This window comes from Primulina tabacum, chromosome 3, assembly GCF_025594145.1.
Source record: "Primulina tabacum isolate GXHZ01 chromosome 3, ASM2559414v2, whole genome shotgun sequence".
In the NCBI taxonomy this organism is placed as follows: domain Eukaryota; kingdom Viridiplantae; phylum Streptophyta; class Magnoliopsida; order Lamiales; family Gesneriaceae; genus Primulina; species Primulina tabacum.
In genome coordinates, this window is record NC_134552.1 from 7096192 (window position 1) to 7108965 (window position 12774).

General features: G+C 35.8%; 4 protein-coding genes across 8 annotated transcripts; 1 reads left to right on the forward strand and 3 right to left on the reverse strand.

Annotated features, from left to right (window-relative positions):
* Nucleotides 1-56: 56 nt before the first annotated feature.
* Nucleotides 57-2345, reverse strand: LOC142539730 (transcription termination factor MTERF6, chloroplastic/mitochondrial). The gene is made up of 2 exons (XM_075645385.1): nucleotides 2198-2345; nucleotides 57-1160 (listed from the first exon to the last, which is right to left on the reverse strand). Exon 2 carries the CDS (start codon nucleotides 1153-1155, stop codon nucleotides 163-165), a length of 993 nt encoding a protein of 330 aa, XP_075501500.1. The 5' UTR covers nucleotides 1156-1160; nucleotides 2198-2345; the 3' UTR covers nucleotides 57-162.
* A 1276-nt stretch (nucleotides 2346-3621) lies between these two features.
* LOC142539731 (protein PSK SIMULATOR 1-like) lies at nucleotides 3622-8578 on the forward strand. Of its 5 annotated transcripts, none has more exons than XM_075645387.1 (13): nucleotides 3622-3908; nucleotides 4013-4263; nucleotides 4835-5160; nucleotides 5247-5339; nucleotides 5430-5517; nucleotides 6360-6456; nucleotides 6598-6704; nucleotides 6811-6880; nucleotides 7317-7429; nucleotides 7508-7624; nucleotides 7697-7773; nucleotides 7865-7909; nucleotides 8040-8578. In XM_075645387.1, the coding sequence occupies exons 2-13, from the start codon at nucleotides 4021-4023 to the stop codon at nucleotides 8377-8379; spliced, it is 1716 nt and encodes a 571-aa protein (XP_075501502.1). In that variant the 5' UTR covers nucleotides 3622-3908; nucleotides 4013-4020; the 3' UTR covers nucleotides 8380-8578. The 5 variants fall into 5 exon arrangements, with proteins under 5 accessions (XP_075501502.1, XP_075501501.1, XP_075501504.1 ...); XM_075645386.1 differs by having other exon boundaries at nucleotides 3622-3816; XM_075645389.1 differs by having other exon boundaries at nucleotides 3623-3816; nucleotides 7320-7429.
* Nucleotides 8554-12284, reverse strand: LOC142539732 (uncharacterized). Its single transcript, XM_075645391.1, has 3 exons — nucleotides 11888-12284; nucleotides 11252-11320; nucleotides 8554-10947 (listed from the first exon to the last, which is right to left on the reverse strand). The coding sequence occupies exons 1-3, from the start codon at nucleotides 11895-11897 to the stop codon at nucleotides 9869-9871; spliced, it is 1158 nt and encodes a 385-aa protein (XP_075501506.1). The 5' UTR covers nucleotides 11898-12284; the 3' UTR covers nucleotides 8554-9868.
* Nucleotides 8806-9642, reverse strand: LOC142538345 (calcium and calcium/calmodulin-dependent serine/threonine-protein kinase-like). The gene has a single exon (XM_075643685.1). The coding sequence runs from the start codon at nucleotides 9640-9642 to the stop codon at nucleotides 8806-8808; it is 837 nt and encodes a 278-aa protein (XP_075499800.1).
* Nucleotides 12285-12774: the final 490 nt, after the last annotated feature.

Genomic DNA, 12774 nt, shown 5'->3' on the forward strand with positions numbered 1-12774 from the left:
GACATGATAATGCATGTCTAGCTGTTAGGACAGTGAATACATTCTCTCTGAACCGATGAATCGATGATGCTAATTTCATTCAAATTCAATTAAGTTCAAATTCAAATAATACGATACAAAAACAAAAACCCTTGGCAGACAAGAAAGAATGCTAATTCAACTTTAACCAAGTTGCTCAACCAAACCGAATTTCAATAGAAATTTCTTCTGGTTACAGTCCAGCATTTCACTCAAGGTACAATGTACGTGCTTTTGCTTCAAAAGTTTTTGCCTCGACTCTAATTTCTTCTTCAAACCGTGCCTAAAGAACTCAGGATAATCAGCAATTTCGCTAATTTGCCTCCCCATCACCTGCGCCAAGAAATTGATCCTTGGTCCTAAAGAATTACTGGCGCTCTTAACCAGAACTGGAGGATAACCGGCCACCAATGCTGCTATCTGGCTCGAATTGAAACCACATGATTTGAGGTATGTGACATTAGGTCTAAGAGTCTTATTGGCGTCCCGACACAGAACCTCCGGGAAATTAATTGCAAGCCTTTGGAGGTGAGTTTCTGTAAGGCCTAATGATTTCAAGAATTCCGAAGTTGGACGGAGACGTTTATCAACACTGTAACCCATGATAAATGAGTGTTTGACCAAAACTTTACCAATAATCCCATCTTTGGATAGACCGAGGCTGGCTAGAAAATCCACTATCTGTGATAGCTTGAATTCGATGCTATAACTGATGATTCTGGGGTTTAACAATATCATTTTTCCAAGTAGCTTCTCAGGTGCACCAAGAGCTTCAAAAAAAGCAAGGAGCGGACAGAGTTTCTCCTCCACGCTGTGCAAGAGTATGTGCGGAAATTTGGTTATGGCAGAAGCTACCTCATTTGGTTTTGTCTCCAATGTTAAAAGGCAATGAATCACTGGAATAATTCTGTCGTGCAGGTCAAGAGTAAGAATTTTGGGGCACTTTCCAACAAGGGCAGGAAGTTTCCTCTCTTGAATACCTATACTTTTCATGTAATCCCAGTTTTCTGAGGCTTTTTCCCTTTCAACACCCTCAAGGCGCTTGCACTTCTGAAACATTTCACGAATACTTTTGTCATCAAAGCCCCTGTCTTTGAAAAACCACATAATGGAACTACTATGGCAACTTGTTTCCATGTCTCCTGACAGAATTTAGAAAAAATCAGAGGGAAACTTGAAAAAATTAAGATAAATCGTCGGGCAAGATGGCTAATTTCAGATTACTCACACTATATAATAAAAAATAATTCATTTGACAAAATATCTCAAGCATATCCATATCCTCTATTTTTCATCAGTCTATCTTCTAAAAATATTACAAAATACTCTTTTTTTTTTAATTTTCAAAAAAACACACATATAATTATATAATTACATTATGTATTATATAACCGAACTCAATTAATTCGATAAACATAATACAATAAAAAATCGACGTTTAACTTTATTGTTGTTTGTGTTTTTAAATTGTTGGTGATGTCTTTTAATTGTTTGTGATGTCATTTAATATTGTCTACTGTTTATCATCTAAAAAAATCGCATGTTTATCAAGTTAAATAAATTAAATAGACAATAAGTGTTTCTAATAAATTATGTTATTAATTTTTGTGATCATTATCTTGTTTATTATTTCTATTTCATGATAATAATAAACAATTAAAATAAATTAACTAAGTATAAAAATTATTTAACATTAAAATTAATTAATTAAATAATTTAAAATATAATAATATAAAATGGAGCAAAACAAATACATAAAAATACAAAAGAATTATTTTGCAATTGTTATGATGGCATTTCAATAATTTGGTACAATCTCTGTATGGTTGCAATCTCCATCATTTCGAGTTGGGTTGGAGCACCAACCCGTACTCTGTTTTGGAGATTTAGAGTATGGGTGCCAAAAATGTTGAAGCAACGGCAGCCTCCTGAGGAGGTAATTCTTATTTCAATTCTAAAACTTTCTGCTTAAATCCTTGACAACACGAAGAACAACACTCCAAAACTTTAAATTAATCAGACCAGCATTCTACTCTAGATAATCAAATTATCTGTGACAAACTCAATACAAGTACAGAAAAAAATATATAAAATAAAGCAAAAAAACTTGATCGCTCAAACATAATCAGAGAAGCATTCAACAGAAACGAAAATAGAAAAACTAGAGAAGGAATCAAACCTTATGAAATTTGGTTCGGTTTTCCAAGTGCAGTAGAAAATTTCCCGAAATATCACCTAAAATCTCTTATCTTTCTTTATCCACGCTCGTTTCTCTCTCCTATCCATTTTCATTCCCTAAGAGAAGTCGCATTTCAAAGATTTCACACACATAAATCGTTTTCATGTTTGCTTAAAAGCGTGTGGAGAGACCGAAGGGTTAGTCCAGTGGGCAGATGAACTAAAATTTGCAATTTTGATACATAATCTTTTCATTTTTATATATTTTAGAAAATAACATTTTATTAATATATATTATATATAAGAAATAAATAAAATAAAGTAATAAATGATACGGATTATTTTAAATAATTATTGATTGTTACTTCTTTATAAAGGAGATAAAAGTTTAAAATAATAAGGGCAATTTAGATATGATAATAAAAATTTACAACACACACCAAAATTAATTATTCTTTAAGAATCTATCACTTGATAGATAGATTTTAAGAGGGTTGATGGTTGTATAACGAATTGGACAAGTCCATTAATATGTGTGATGTTGTTTTTTTAGAATAGATTGGTCTATAGTTGATCGTGACCATATGGAGTAAATGTTCTATCGAAATCATGTCAAATTAAATAAATTTTCTAATTTCTTTAATCTTTTTTGCATGATTTAAATGGAATAATCAAAAGCTAGCATTTTGATCAACATGTATGTGTGATGTGTATAGAGACAAAAACATCAATCTAAGAAAAATAAATCTACCACAAATCTCGTATAGTTCGTTCGATATCGATATAAGATAAATATATTATTTTTATTTAAAATAAAACTGTTGGATGCAATAATTATCCCTGCTTGGTAGAGCGATCGAACCGTGGTGTTTGAACTGCTGTGCGGTTTAAAAGATTTGAATTGGACCATTACCACCAGTTATAACATTTGGTAAAGCGGCAAGCGCTCGGTCCTACAATTAGTATCATAACCAAAGTCACGAGGTTCAATTCTTATTGATTGCAAGGAGTGCAATTATTGAGAAGTAGATTGTTGTGTGCAATAGTTGTTCATGCTTGGTAAAACTATCGAATGATGGTGTTTGAGTTGTTGTGCGGTTTAGAAGATTTGAGTTGCACTGTTACCACCAACTATAATTTTTGATAGAACGACAAACGCTTATAAGTTATTCTATATTATGATTTTTGATAGAACGACAAACGCTTATAAGTTATTCTATATTATGATAGTCAATGGCCTCAATTCCTAGCAAAAAAAAAAAAAAGAACAAAAAACAATCATCATGTCATTAGAAATACATAATTTAATATACAATATATCTTCAAGAAAAAATCAATATACAATATGTTAGAAAGGGTAAAAAAATAAAGAATAGTTTAATGTTGTCCGTGTCAAACGTTTTTCATTATACTTACGATAATGACTCGAAGGTTCCAAGTCAAAGCAAGTTGGTAGCATGGATGACGCAACCACCTCTTTCCGGCTTCCCATTCTTCATTTACCTCCTCAGCACATGATTCTTGCACAAGTATTTGTAATGTATTCGCTGGCAATTGTTTTTGGGTAGATAAAAATCGGTTCTTGGCTTGGTGTGGACTTTTGGCGCGATCTGTTTCCGGGTATTTTCTCAATTTTCAAATGCGAAATTCGTAAACCCATCTTCCCAATATTGCCGTTTCTCATTGCGGATCAACAAAATCATTTTGGGAAGGTTTTTTTCCCCTGTTGAGTTTTTCTGTAGTTTTCGTGAAATATTTTGCTGTGGTTTTTGTGATAATGTATGAAGTTTTGTATTGGGTTTTGCTTCAATAACAGAAGTAAAGATGGGAGGGCGGAGTTCAAAGCAGTCTTCAAAAAAAAATCCTTACGCAGGCAGTAACACAGGTCAAGAAAAGCAGTATTCTCTGAGGCAGAAACGGCGAAATACAATGGAGGAGGGTCAAATATTAGTGAAAGAATCCGAGAAATCGTCAGCTACACATGGAAATGTCAGTAATGAAGATTTTTATGATGGGATTCCCCAGTATAAGAGGAGTAGTTTATCCCACAAATCAAGATCATTAAGGGTAAATAATTTTTTTTGGTTTCTGTTACTATGAGTTGGATCAGAGTTGATAAATTAAGCTTTTCTTACTTTGTTTCCCATTATAGTGATGAGGGTGAATGTTGAATTGTCACGCTATGCGATAAAGCTTTCGTACATGAGAGCTATGCTTGACGTGAATTGATTGGTTCTAAGCATGTTTTGATGTATAATATTAGAATTCTGGAAATAAGCTACCTGTCAAAATTTCTTGTTGGCTACTTCCATATGGGTATGCCGGTGTGATGATTTGTATAAATCTTAGTCATTTAGTTTGTCCAACGCAGTGAAATAATTGTTCAAAAGATCCTACTTTTACTAAGCTTATCCATAAGAAAGTAGGCGAAGATGATGTTTGTTCATCGTACTACTGTGTTTAAAAGAGGAGGATTCAAACTTACCATTCCTGTGCTTCAAGCTTTTTAGTGCAATTTTAATTTTTCTGAAACGAACAAAAAATCGCAATTTTCCGAAACGAGAGGATAAATTAGTTTAAGAATTGTCCTATCTTGTAATATTTCTTTCTCTATTAAGGTTATCAATACCAAACGCAGGTTTCAGAAGTGAGTTCTCTTTTGGGTAGAGCAGGCAGTGTTGGCCTTGGAAGGGCTGTTGAAGTTTTAGACACACTAGGAAGTAGTATGACCAATTTTAACTCAAGCCACGGTTTTGTTTCTGGAGCATCAACCAAAAACAATGAACTCTCAATCCTGGCATTCGAGGTTGCCAATACGATCGTTAAGGGATCAAACCTTATGCATTCGCTTTCAAAGCGAAGCATACGAAAACTAAAAGACTTAGTGCTTCCTGCAGAGAGTGTTCAACATTTAATATCAACAGACGAGGATAAACTTTTGAAGATTGTTGCCGCAGACAAGAGGTTGGCTACAAAGAAACATGAGTGCTATTTGTTAATTTTGTCTTCTTTGATAAAAAGAGAGCGTGTTGAAGTTTACTTTTACATAGGGAGGAGCTGAAAGTTTTCTTGGAAGAAGTAGTTCGCTTTGGAAATCAATGTAAAGATCCACAGTGGCATAATTTGGACCGCTTCTTTGAGAAGTAACCTATCTTGTATTTATCTACATATCAGTTTTATGTTAGATGTTAGTTTTGAATTTTTTAATGGGTGGATGCTAATTACTTCTTCAGACGTAGCGATCGTAATCCCCAGAAGCTCTCGAGAGAAGTAGCAGAATCTGTGATGCAGCAACTGATGACTTCAGTTCAACTTACAGCCGTTAGTATTATCTTTTTTTGCATCATATCTAGAATGACAACTTCCAGTTCACTGGATTTCAACCCTTTGTTGTGATTAAGTTTCTTTTGATTTTTCTTTGACCTTTAAGTCCTAAGTAGCATCCCGCAGGTAGCCACTTGGGACATAATTGCTTCAACATGAGAATTATCAAGGATTCATGGAGACCCATATATGAAAATCCTCGTTTTTACAATCTGTAACTTGCCATACTTCCCAGTTTCTTAATTTTCAATCATGATATTTGAACAAAATTCCAATTTATGAATCTGTTCGTTCTTTGATATATTCCCAGTATAATGCTTTGGCAATCATGTCTTGGTCATGAACGGATATTTGAGAAATTAGCAATCAAAACTTGTGTTCATGTCTGACAGTTCTTAGAAGAATTTTTATTTTGCTTTATCTTGAAAAGTAAGACTTTATGAAGTTGACATTAATTGATTACTGGATAAAAATTATTCTACTCACATAGACTATTCCGTTGCACTCATATATGTTTTGTGATACACGACCGGATAACATGCAATAGACTAAATTGATGTCCATGAACAAACTCCAGATTTTTGTCCAGGTGGGGTGAGATTCAATGTATTTTTTTTGGGTCTGTGAGACTTCAGTTTTGTTAAAAAATACCATAAACTTCGAATTTTTGTTATTTGAGAGGAGCAATTGCCTGTATTCTTCCCCTATTTAGTCTGCCTCTGTTGGTGTTATGGTCACAGGTAATGATAATTATTGATTGCCGATCAATATAAGAATATAAGTCATTCGTTTGAGTTGCCACCGGAAAGATTGAACAAAGCACTGCCTTTTGTCAGCAGGAGCTATACCAGGAACAGCATGAATTAGAAAGATTTGAACAAGATTATCTTCACAGGCGTCTGGAAGAGCTTAAACACAGTGCTTCACAAAAAGGTGGTTCCTTGATCCTCAGTGCATAATCCTTGTACATGTTCTTTTATTCTAGCTTTACTTTTTATAATAATTTTCATTCGTTAATCACAGTTGGGTTAGAACTGTGAACAGTTTGAACTTATGCTGTTATTATGTACATTACAGGGGATAGGGACTACAACCTAACAATTATGGCAGCAGAATTGAAAAGCCAAAAGAAGCTAGTGAAAAATTTAAAAAAGAAGTCACTTTGGTCCAGAAGAATGGAAGAGGTAATTAATCCTGATCCTTAGCTCAGAAAAAATGTCAGTTTAAGGGAGCCAAGATTAAGCGTAGAAATTTAAAAATTTCCCACAAGTTATCCTTATTTGATGGCAGGTTATGGGGCAGCTTGTAGATACTGTGCTATTCTTGAACAATGAAATAAACAATACGCTGGGCAATCCAGGTACAAGTCCAATCTTGAAGCATGAGACAAGTATCTAGGTTGCGCTTAGATTGAAGAATTTGATCTAGAGAAGGGATTCGATTTGGGAAAAGATGTGAGGAGTTGATTTCAAATGACACCCATAAATCCACTATAATTACTATTGAAATTGTTTAACTTGATATGAAGTGGATTTGAAATTCACTTGAATTATGTCCATCCATGTAAGATAAAGAATTTGAAATCCCTTATTTCAAATCCATCAATCAAAGGACAACCTAAGATTTATATAAAAGTAGTTAAACAATTTGAAATCCCTTATATCAAGGACAAAATAAGATTTATATAAAAGTTAGCCCTTCTGGGCGTCCCAAGGAAGAAACTTTGAGATAAGTTAAATGGTTTTTCCGACTCTTATTTCTTTTTGTAATTTGTGAACATGTCTTCTTTTGATCAGCAGTGGCAGAAGGCGGAGGACCAGAAAATGTGTCGCGCAGTAGCCAGCAGACATTGGGGGATGCTGGAATTGCGTTACATTATGCTAATATAATTCTCCAAATTGATTCGATTGTATGCTACTAATTGTTATTTTTCCTTTCAACTTTTTTCTTGTATCAGCATTTCTTAGTTCGTGTCTTGCATGATCAGGTAGCTCGTTCGAGTTCGATGTCTCCAAACTCCAGGGACACTTTGTATCAGAGCTTGCCACCAAATGTCAAAACTTCTTTGCGATCCAAATTACAGTGTTTCAAAATCGAGGAGGAGGTATTTGTTCTTAAAATAATGACTGGAATGAAGTTCTATACGTATTTAAACTCTTTAGTATCTTCTCCGCAGCTCACTGTGACAGAAATCAAAGATGAGATGGAAAAGATGTTGAGCTGGCTTGTTCCTACTGCTACAAACACAGCCAAGTAAAGTTCTAGACCTTGTAAAAACAATTCTTCCTCGTTTTTCCCATTTGACCACAGTTTTTAACAATGTCTCGTTGATTTTGTTTCATAGAGCTCATCATGGCTTTGGTTGGGTTGGAGAGTGGGCCAACACAGGGTGAGTATTTTGATTATGTCTCGAATCTAACGTCAAGTAGTGTCTTATCGAATGCACCCTCGCCTTTTTTGTTCATTCCTAGCGCCTTTGCCATTGAACTGGAAAAAACTTATGGTTATTCTGAATGCAGCTCGGAACAGAATCGCAGGACAGCTGCTCCAATCGATGTTATGAAAATCGAGACACTACAGCACGCAGATTGGCAGAAAACAGAAACTTACATTCTTGATCTCTTGTTGTGGTTAAATTATTTGGTTAGCCGATCCAAATCTAGGCCCGAGGTCATTGGCATCGCAAAGATAACCCCTCGCGATGAATCAGAAGAACAAACAATTCACATGAAAAACGATTCAGTTTCATCACCATCTTTGTGCAAGGACGATCAAGAGGTGATACTTGACAAAAATGACATTGGACTTGGTGATGATATACATTTGGATGTGATTGATAGAGTTGAGATCGAGTTATAGGTAGCAGATGTTGATTACGGTGGTTCTTGGTCATAAATGATGGACAATAGCATCTATCTTTCAAACAACTGGTACTTGATCGAGTGGTACGATTTGGTTTCATGTAATGACTTTGCAGCGAGAATAGGCAATGTTGTGGTTTGTACAGCATTGAATCTTGTAAAGAAGCTATACTGTCAATAGAAGGATTTTTTTTTTATATTGTTTCCAAGGTTGATACGTCTTTTGTATGTTTTCTTGTTCTACATCATACTTCGGAGTGGTGAAATAATTTATTCGTCTTCAATATCCTAGACCAAATTCTCTATAAATCCAATAAAACTAAAAACTACAAACGCTAATATCCAAAACAAATGAATCAATCAAATCCCAAGATCAACCTAAACACCAAATATCAACAGAGGAAAAATTAATAATAATTTCAGATCATAAAGAATTCCCACCGCCAGAAGTTCCTGAAGACTCTGCAACATCCTTCAGTCTCAACACTTTTTCAACCATTTTCCCCTTCTCAACCGAGCTATCCACAACTCTATTCAGCTTCTTCAACCAAATATCGTAGTCGATTTTATATGGTGTCCCACACAGATTATCCACATAATCTGTGAATGCCTTTAACAGAGGTGAAACCTCGCCTAGCTTCTGCTGAAATATACGTTTTGACCAGCATTTCTGCCGCCATTTCAGAGCTGATTCTATAGAATCTTGCTGTGGCATGGCTCCACCGGAAACAAAGTAAATAAGGTAAACGAGGCTCTCCAAATCTGATGAGGGGCAAAGTTTACCATGCTGGAGTGCATGACTAGAAGAAAACTGTAAGTTTAATGAAGGGCTGTCTTTATCCTCCAACACGGCATGTCCCCATGAAACTGTAACAAACAAGCTTTGTTTTCTTGAATCTTGGTAATCAAGAATACATAATATATTCTCCGGACAAATATCACCGTGCATGATGTTTGCGGTCCTTGCACTTCTTAAAGCTGCAAGACAATCTCGACAACAACGTACAGTTTCTTCTGCCGAAATTGGGCCATTATGGGCTATGATAGAAGAAACCGGCTCCCCCACCGGACACATGACAAGCATCGGTGTTCCACACCATGTATTGTCGCAACGCCCCTTTGGGCTTTGCTTTTCACATGTGCCAGAATGCACTATTCTGCCTGTTGCTATTATTTCAGGTAGATGTTTGCTTGAAATACCCTGTTCTTTAAAAATGTTCAACACTTTAGTTTGCCTTTGGACTTGATACCATAGTTTCATGTCTTCCCAAGATGGCTCCAAACGAGAGCTATGAACACCAATGAACAAATTCAACAACTGTGAAGGACAGTCGTCAGAAACAACGATATAGAACAATCCATTCCCGTCTTCTATAATTTCTTGAACTTGGAAACTTTGAAGTCCTTGGTTGTGATCTTCAAGTAATACTATTTCACTCCGGCTAAGCCTCAAGCGTGATCCTCTGGATGTAAAATTCTGATTACTTTCACTGCTCTAATTCGATAATTTCTCTATGATGGTTGTGATAAACATGATAAGGGGCTGGAGGGTTTTCATTTTTGTTAGTGCAATCCTCCATTCTGCGTTTTTCTAAACGGAGACTGTGGTTGCCGGCAAGTGAGACCATTGACTTTCTTGGAGGACCATTCCACTGAATAATGGAGTTGAAAATTGCCAAAAGTAGTTGCATTGTTCCCAAATCAGCCCAATTTACATTCCCAAGCTTGTTCCATATTCGGTCGACTGGGGAAACACTAACTTCTGCATGGTATACTATCCAATCTGCTATAGATTGATAAGGGTTATTTAAGTCTATCTCAAGTTTGCGAAGGTCACCACCGAGTTTGACAATCCCTCCATATTTCGAGTCCAAAACAGATACAAAAACATGATTACTTTTAACAGTATTGGACTTGCTCAAACTCCGAGAAAGCAGTATATGAACGGCATAGAAAAGAGCCTCGCAAAAAGCAGAATAGGAAAATCCAAATTCCTTTCCATTTGTAATGTCTTGTCTGAACAACACGAACTTTACTACATCATCCCAATGAGCAGATAAACTTACCTTATTATTTATCATCAGAGCAGCACCACAGACCCGATTAAGTCTTCCCCTCGATATTGCTTTCTCAACGGTGTAAAACTTGGATCCATGATCATAAGGACACGACACGAAATATGGAAACGGTTTCCTCTTATGCCAAAATACATGCCAAAGTCCTTTAGCAGCAGTAAGAAGAAAATCTTCAAGTGCCGAATACTCATCTTCCTTGAGGTTGTTGGAGGAGTAAGGTGGGCAAGGCATGCGCATTAGTCGCTGAAATAAAACTCCTTCCAAAGCAAAATCAAGCGTACGTATCTCATCCAACTGGAAGAGGGTGCTAAACCTTTTTTTGCTGGGATTTGTTTTACCGTGTAAATTATCTGTCACCCAATCCTCCAGATACTTTGTGAAGATATTAAGGTCTACAAGTTTTCTTGTGTATTCCTTGAGTACTTTGTATACCCTTTTTGAAGTGGGGATGAACTTGCTTGATGGGCTAGATGTAGTTTGGATAGAAGACGCTGCAGTCACGTTATTTCACATAGTTGTTATATGCGATAATTAAGAAGGAAAACAACCAAAAGACCGAGTGAAGTTCAGAAATGCAGGTTCTCTAGTTAATGAGATATCTACACGAAAATATAAACGACATGACTTTCAATGAAGTGTTAAAATGAATAGGCCAAATCCATCATAATTCATAAAACAATTGAAGATGTGTTTTCTTTTCTTGCCTTCCTCGCAGTTAAGTTTAAAACGGCAGATTGAACAAGCTAATGCAAACAAACCACAAAAGTCAATCAAAGTAAACAGCAGAGTTCCTACCAGGCATCCTGAAACTTCCATCGAAACTTGGGCCTGAGGATGATGAATCAGACTCATTTTTCTGAATACCTGCTCGTTTGAACAGAGACCGTTACAGGTTGCAAAAACCATGAAAACGACAATTTTATCAGTAGATGAGGAGTTCATCTCTAAAAATTACGATGGTTTAGCAATTAACATCCATCACACAACATTTCTAGCTTAAACCAAGATGCATCTTCTTTCAAACTACTCAGATTAGTCCCGAATTCAATGCCGTCAACAAAAGATGATTCTCATAGCCACGAGCTCACTGGATGCAATACGTAAAGAACCAAATCACCAGCCTAAAATTCAGCTGTTTCTACCAACAAAAAAAAAATTAACTGAACGTGTATCCAAACTGTTACTCTTTAGTCATGCCTGGAGACCATTGTATAATACAATTCTTCAGAGCACCATCATTAAATAGCAGCTCCTCATGTGCAGGAAACTTAAAAAAGAAGAACCTTTTAGATTATCAAAGCAAAAAATAAAAACCCATTAAGAAAAGTGAACAGCGTTAAAAATATATAACAAGAAAATGAATGAGTTCTGTGTACGTATATGTTTAGTTATCTAATGCACTTAGATTCTACACAACGGACGATTCATCACCTGGCCTCATCTTGAACGTTGCTCAGATATACGCAACACAATATTTCCTTTTTTAATACAAATCAAACCAAGAAATCCTTCACATTACATGGGCAAGAAAATCCTCAAAGATACAGTCTGGACCAAACCACGACGCACGAGAAAGTTAGGAATGGGCAGGAGAGACAGATAGGCGGAGAAAGGAGATAGACTTGCTTGGTAATGGAAATGAATGCATTGAAAAATATTCCGAGAGTGGGAAAATGATACAAATTCGATTTGTTCAAGGGTTATAATGATGATGTTGATGGTGCCTTCCACAAATTTGATGGCATTATCATTAATTTAATTCGGGTTTTTGTTTTCTTGCTCTCTTTCTCCTTTGTCTGCTCTGTTTTGCCAACCGGTCCTGATACTAGAGAATATATGAGCAAGTGGTTGACGGAGATTCTTGAAGACCACATTAATGAGTTTTAGATAATTGCACTTTAGACCTTCACATGTATTGCTCATTTTACTGTAACGACCTGAGTAGGGGTGGGTACGGTACGGTATACCGTACCGAACTACGATATCGTATACCGTACCGAATTTAAATTTAAAAAATAATAATAATAAAAAATTATTTTCGATATTTCGATATATACCGAAATACCGAAAAAAAAATATTTCATATCGATACCGATACCGGAAATTTCGGTACGGTATGATACCGTACCGAAAATTCGGTATACCGATTTTTTCGGTAAGTTCGGTATTTTTTTCTGTACGATTTTTCGGTATTTTGATATTTCGGTATTTTTTCCCACCCCTAGACCTGAGTATCCCCATCTTGGGTTTTTCTGGGGATTTTTTTTTTGGTATGGACTTTCTCTGAGATTTTGTTTATCGTAAGATTTTATGTACCA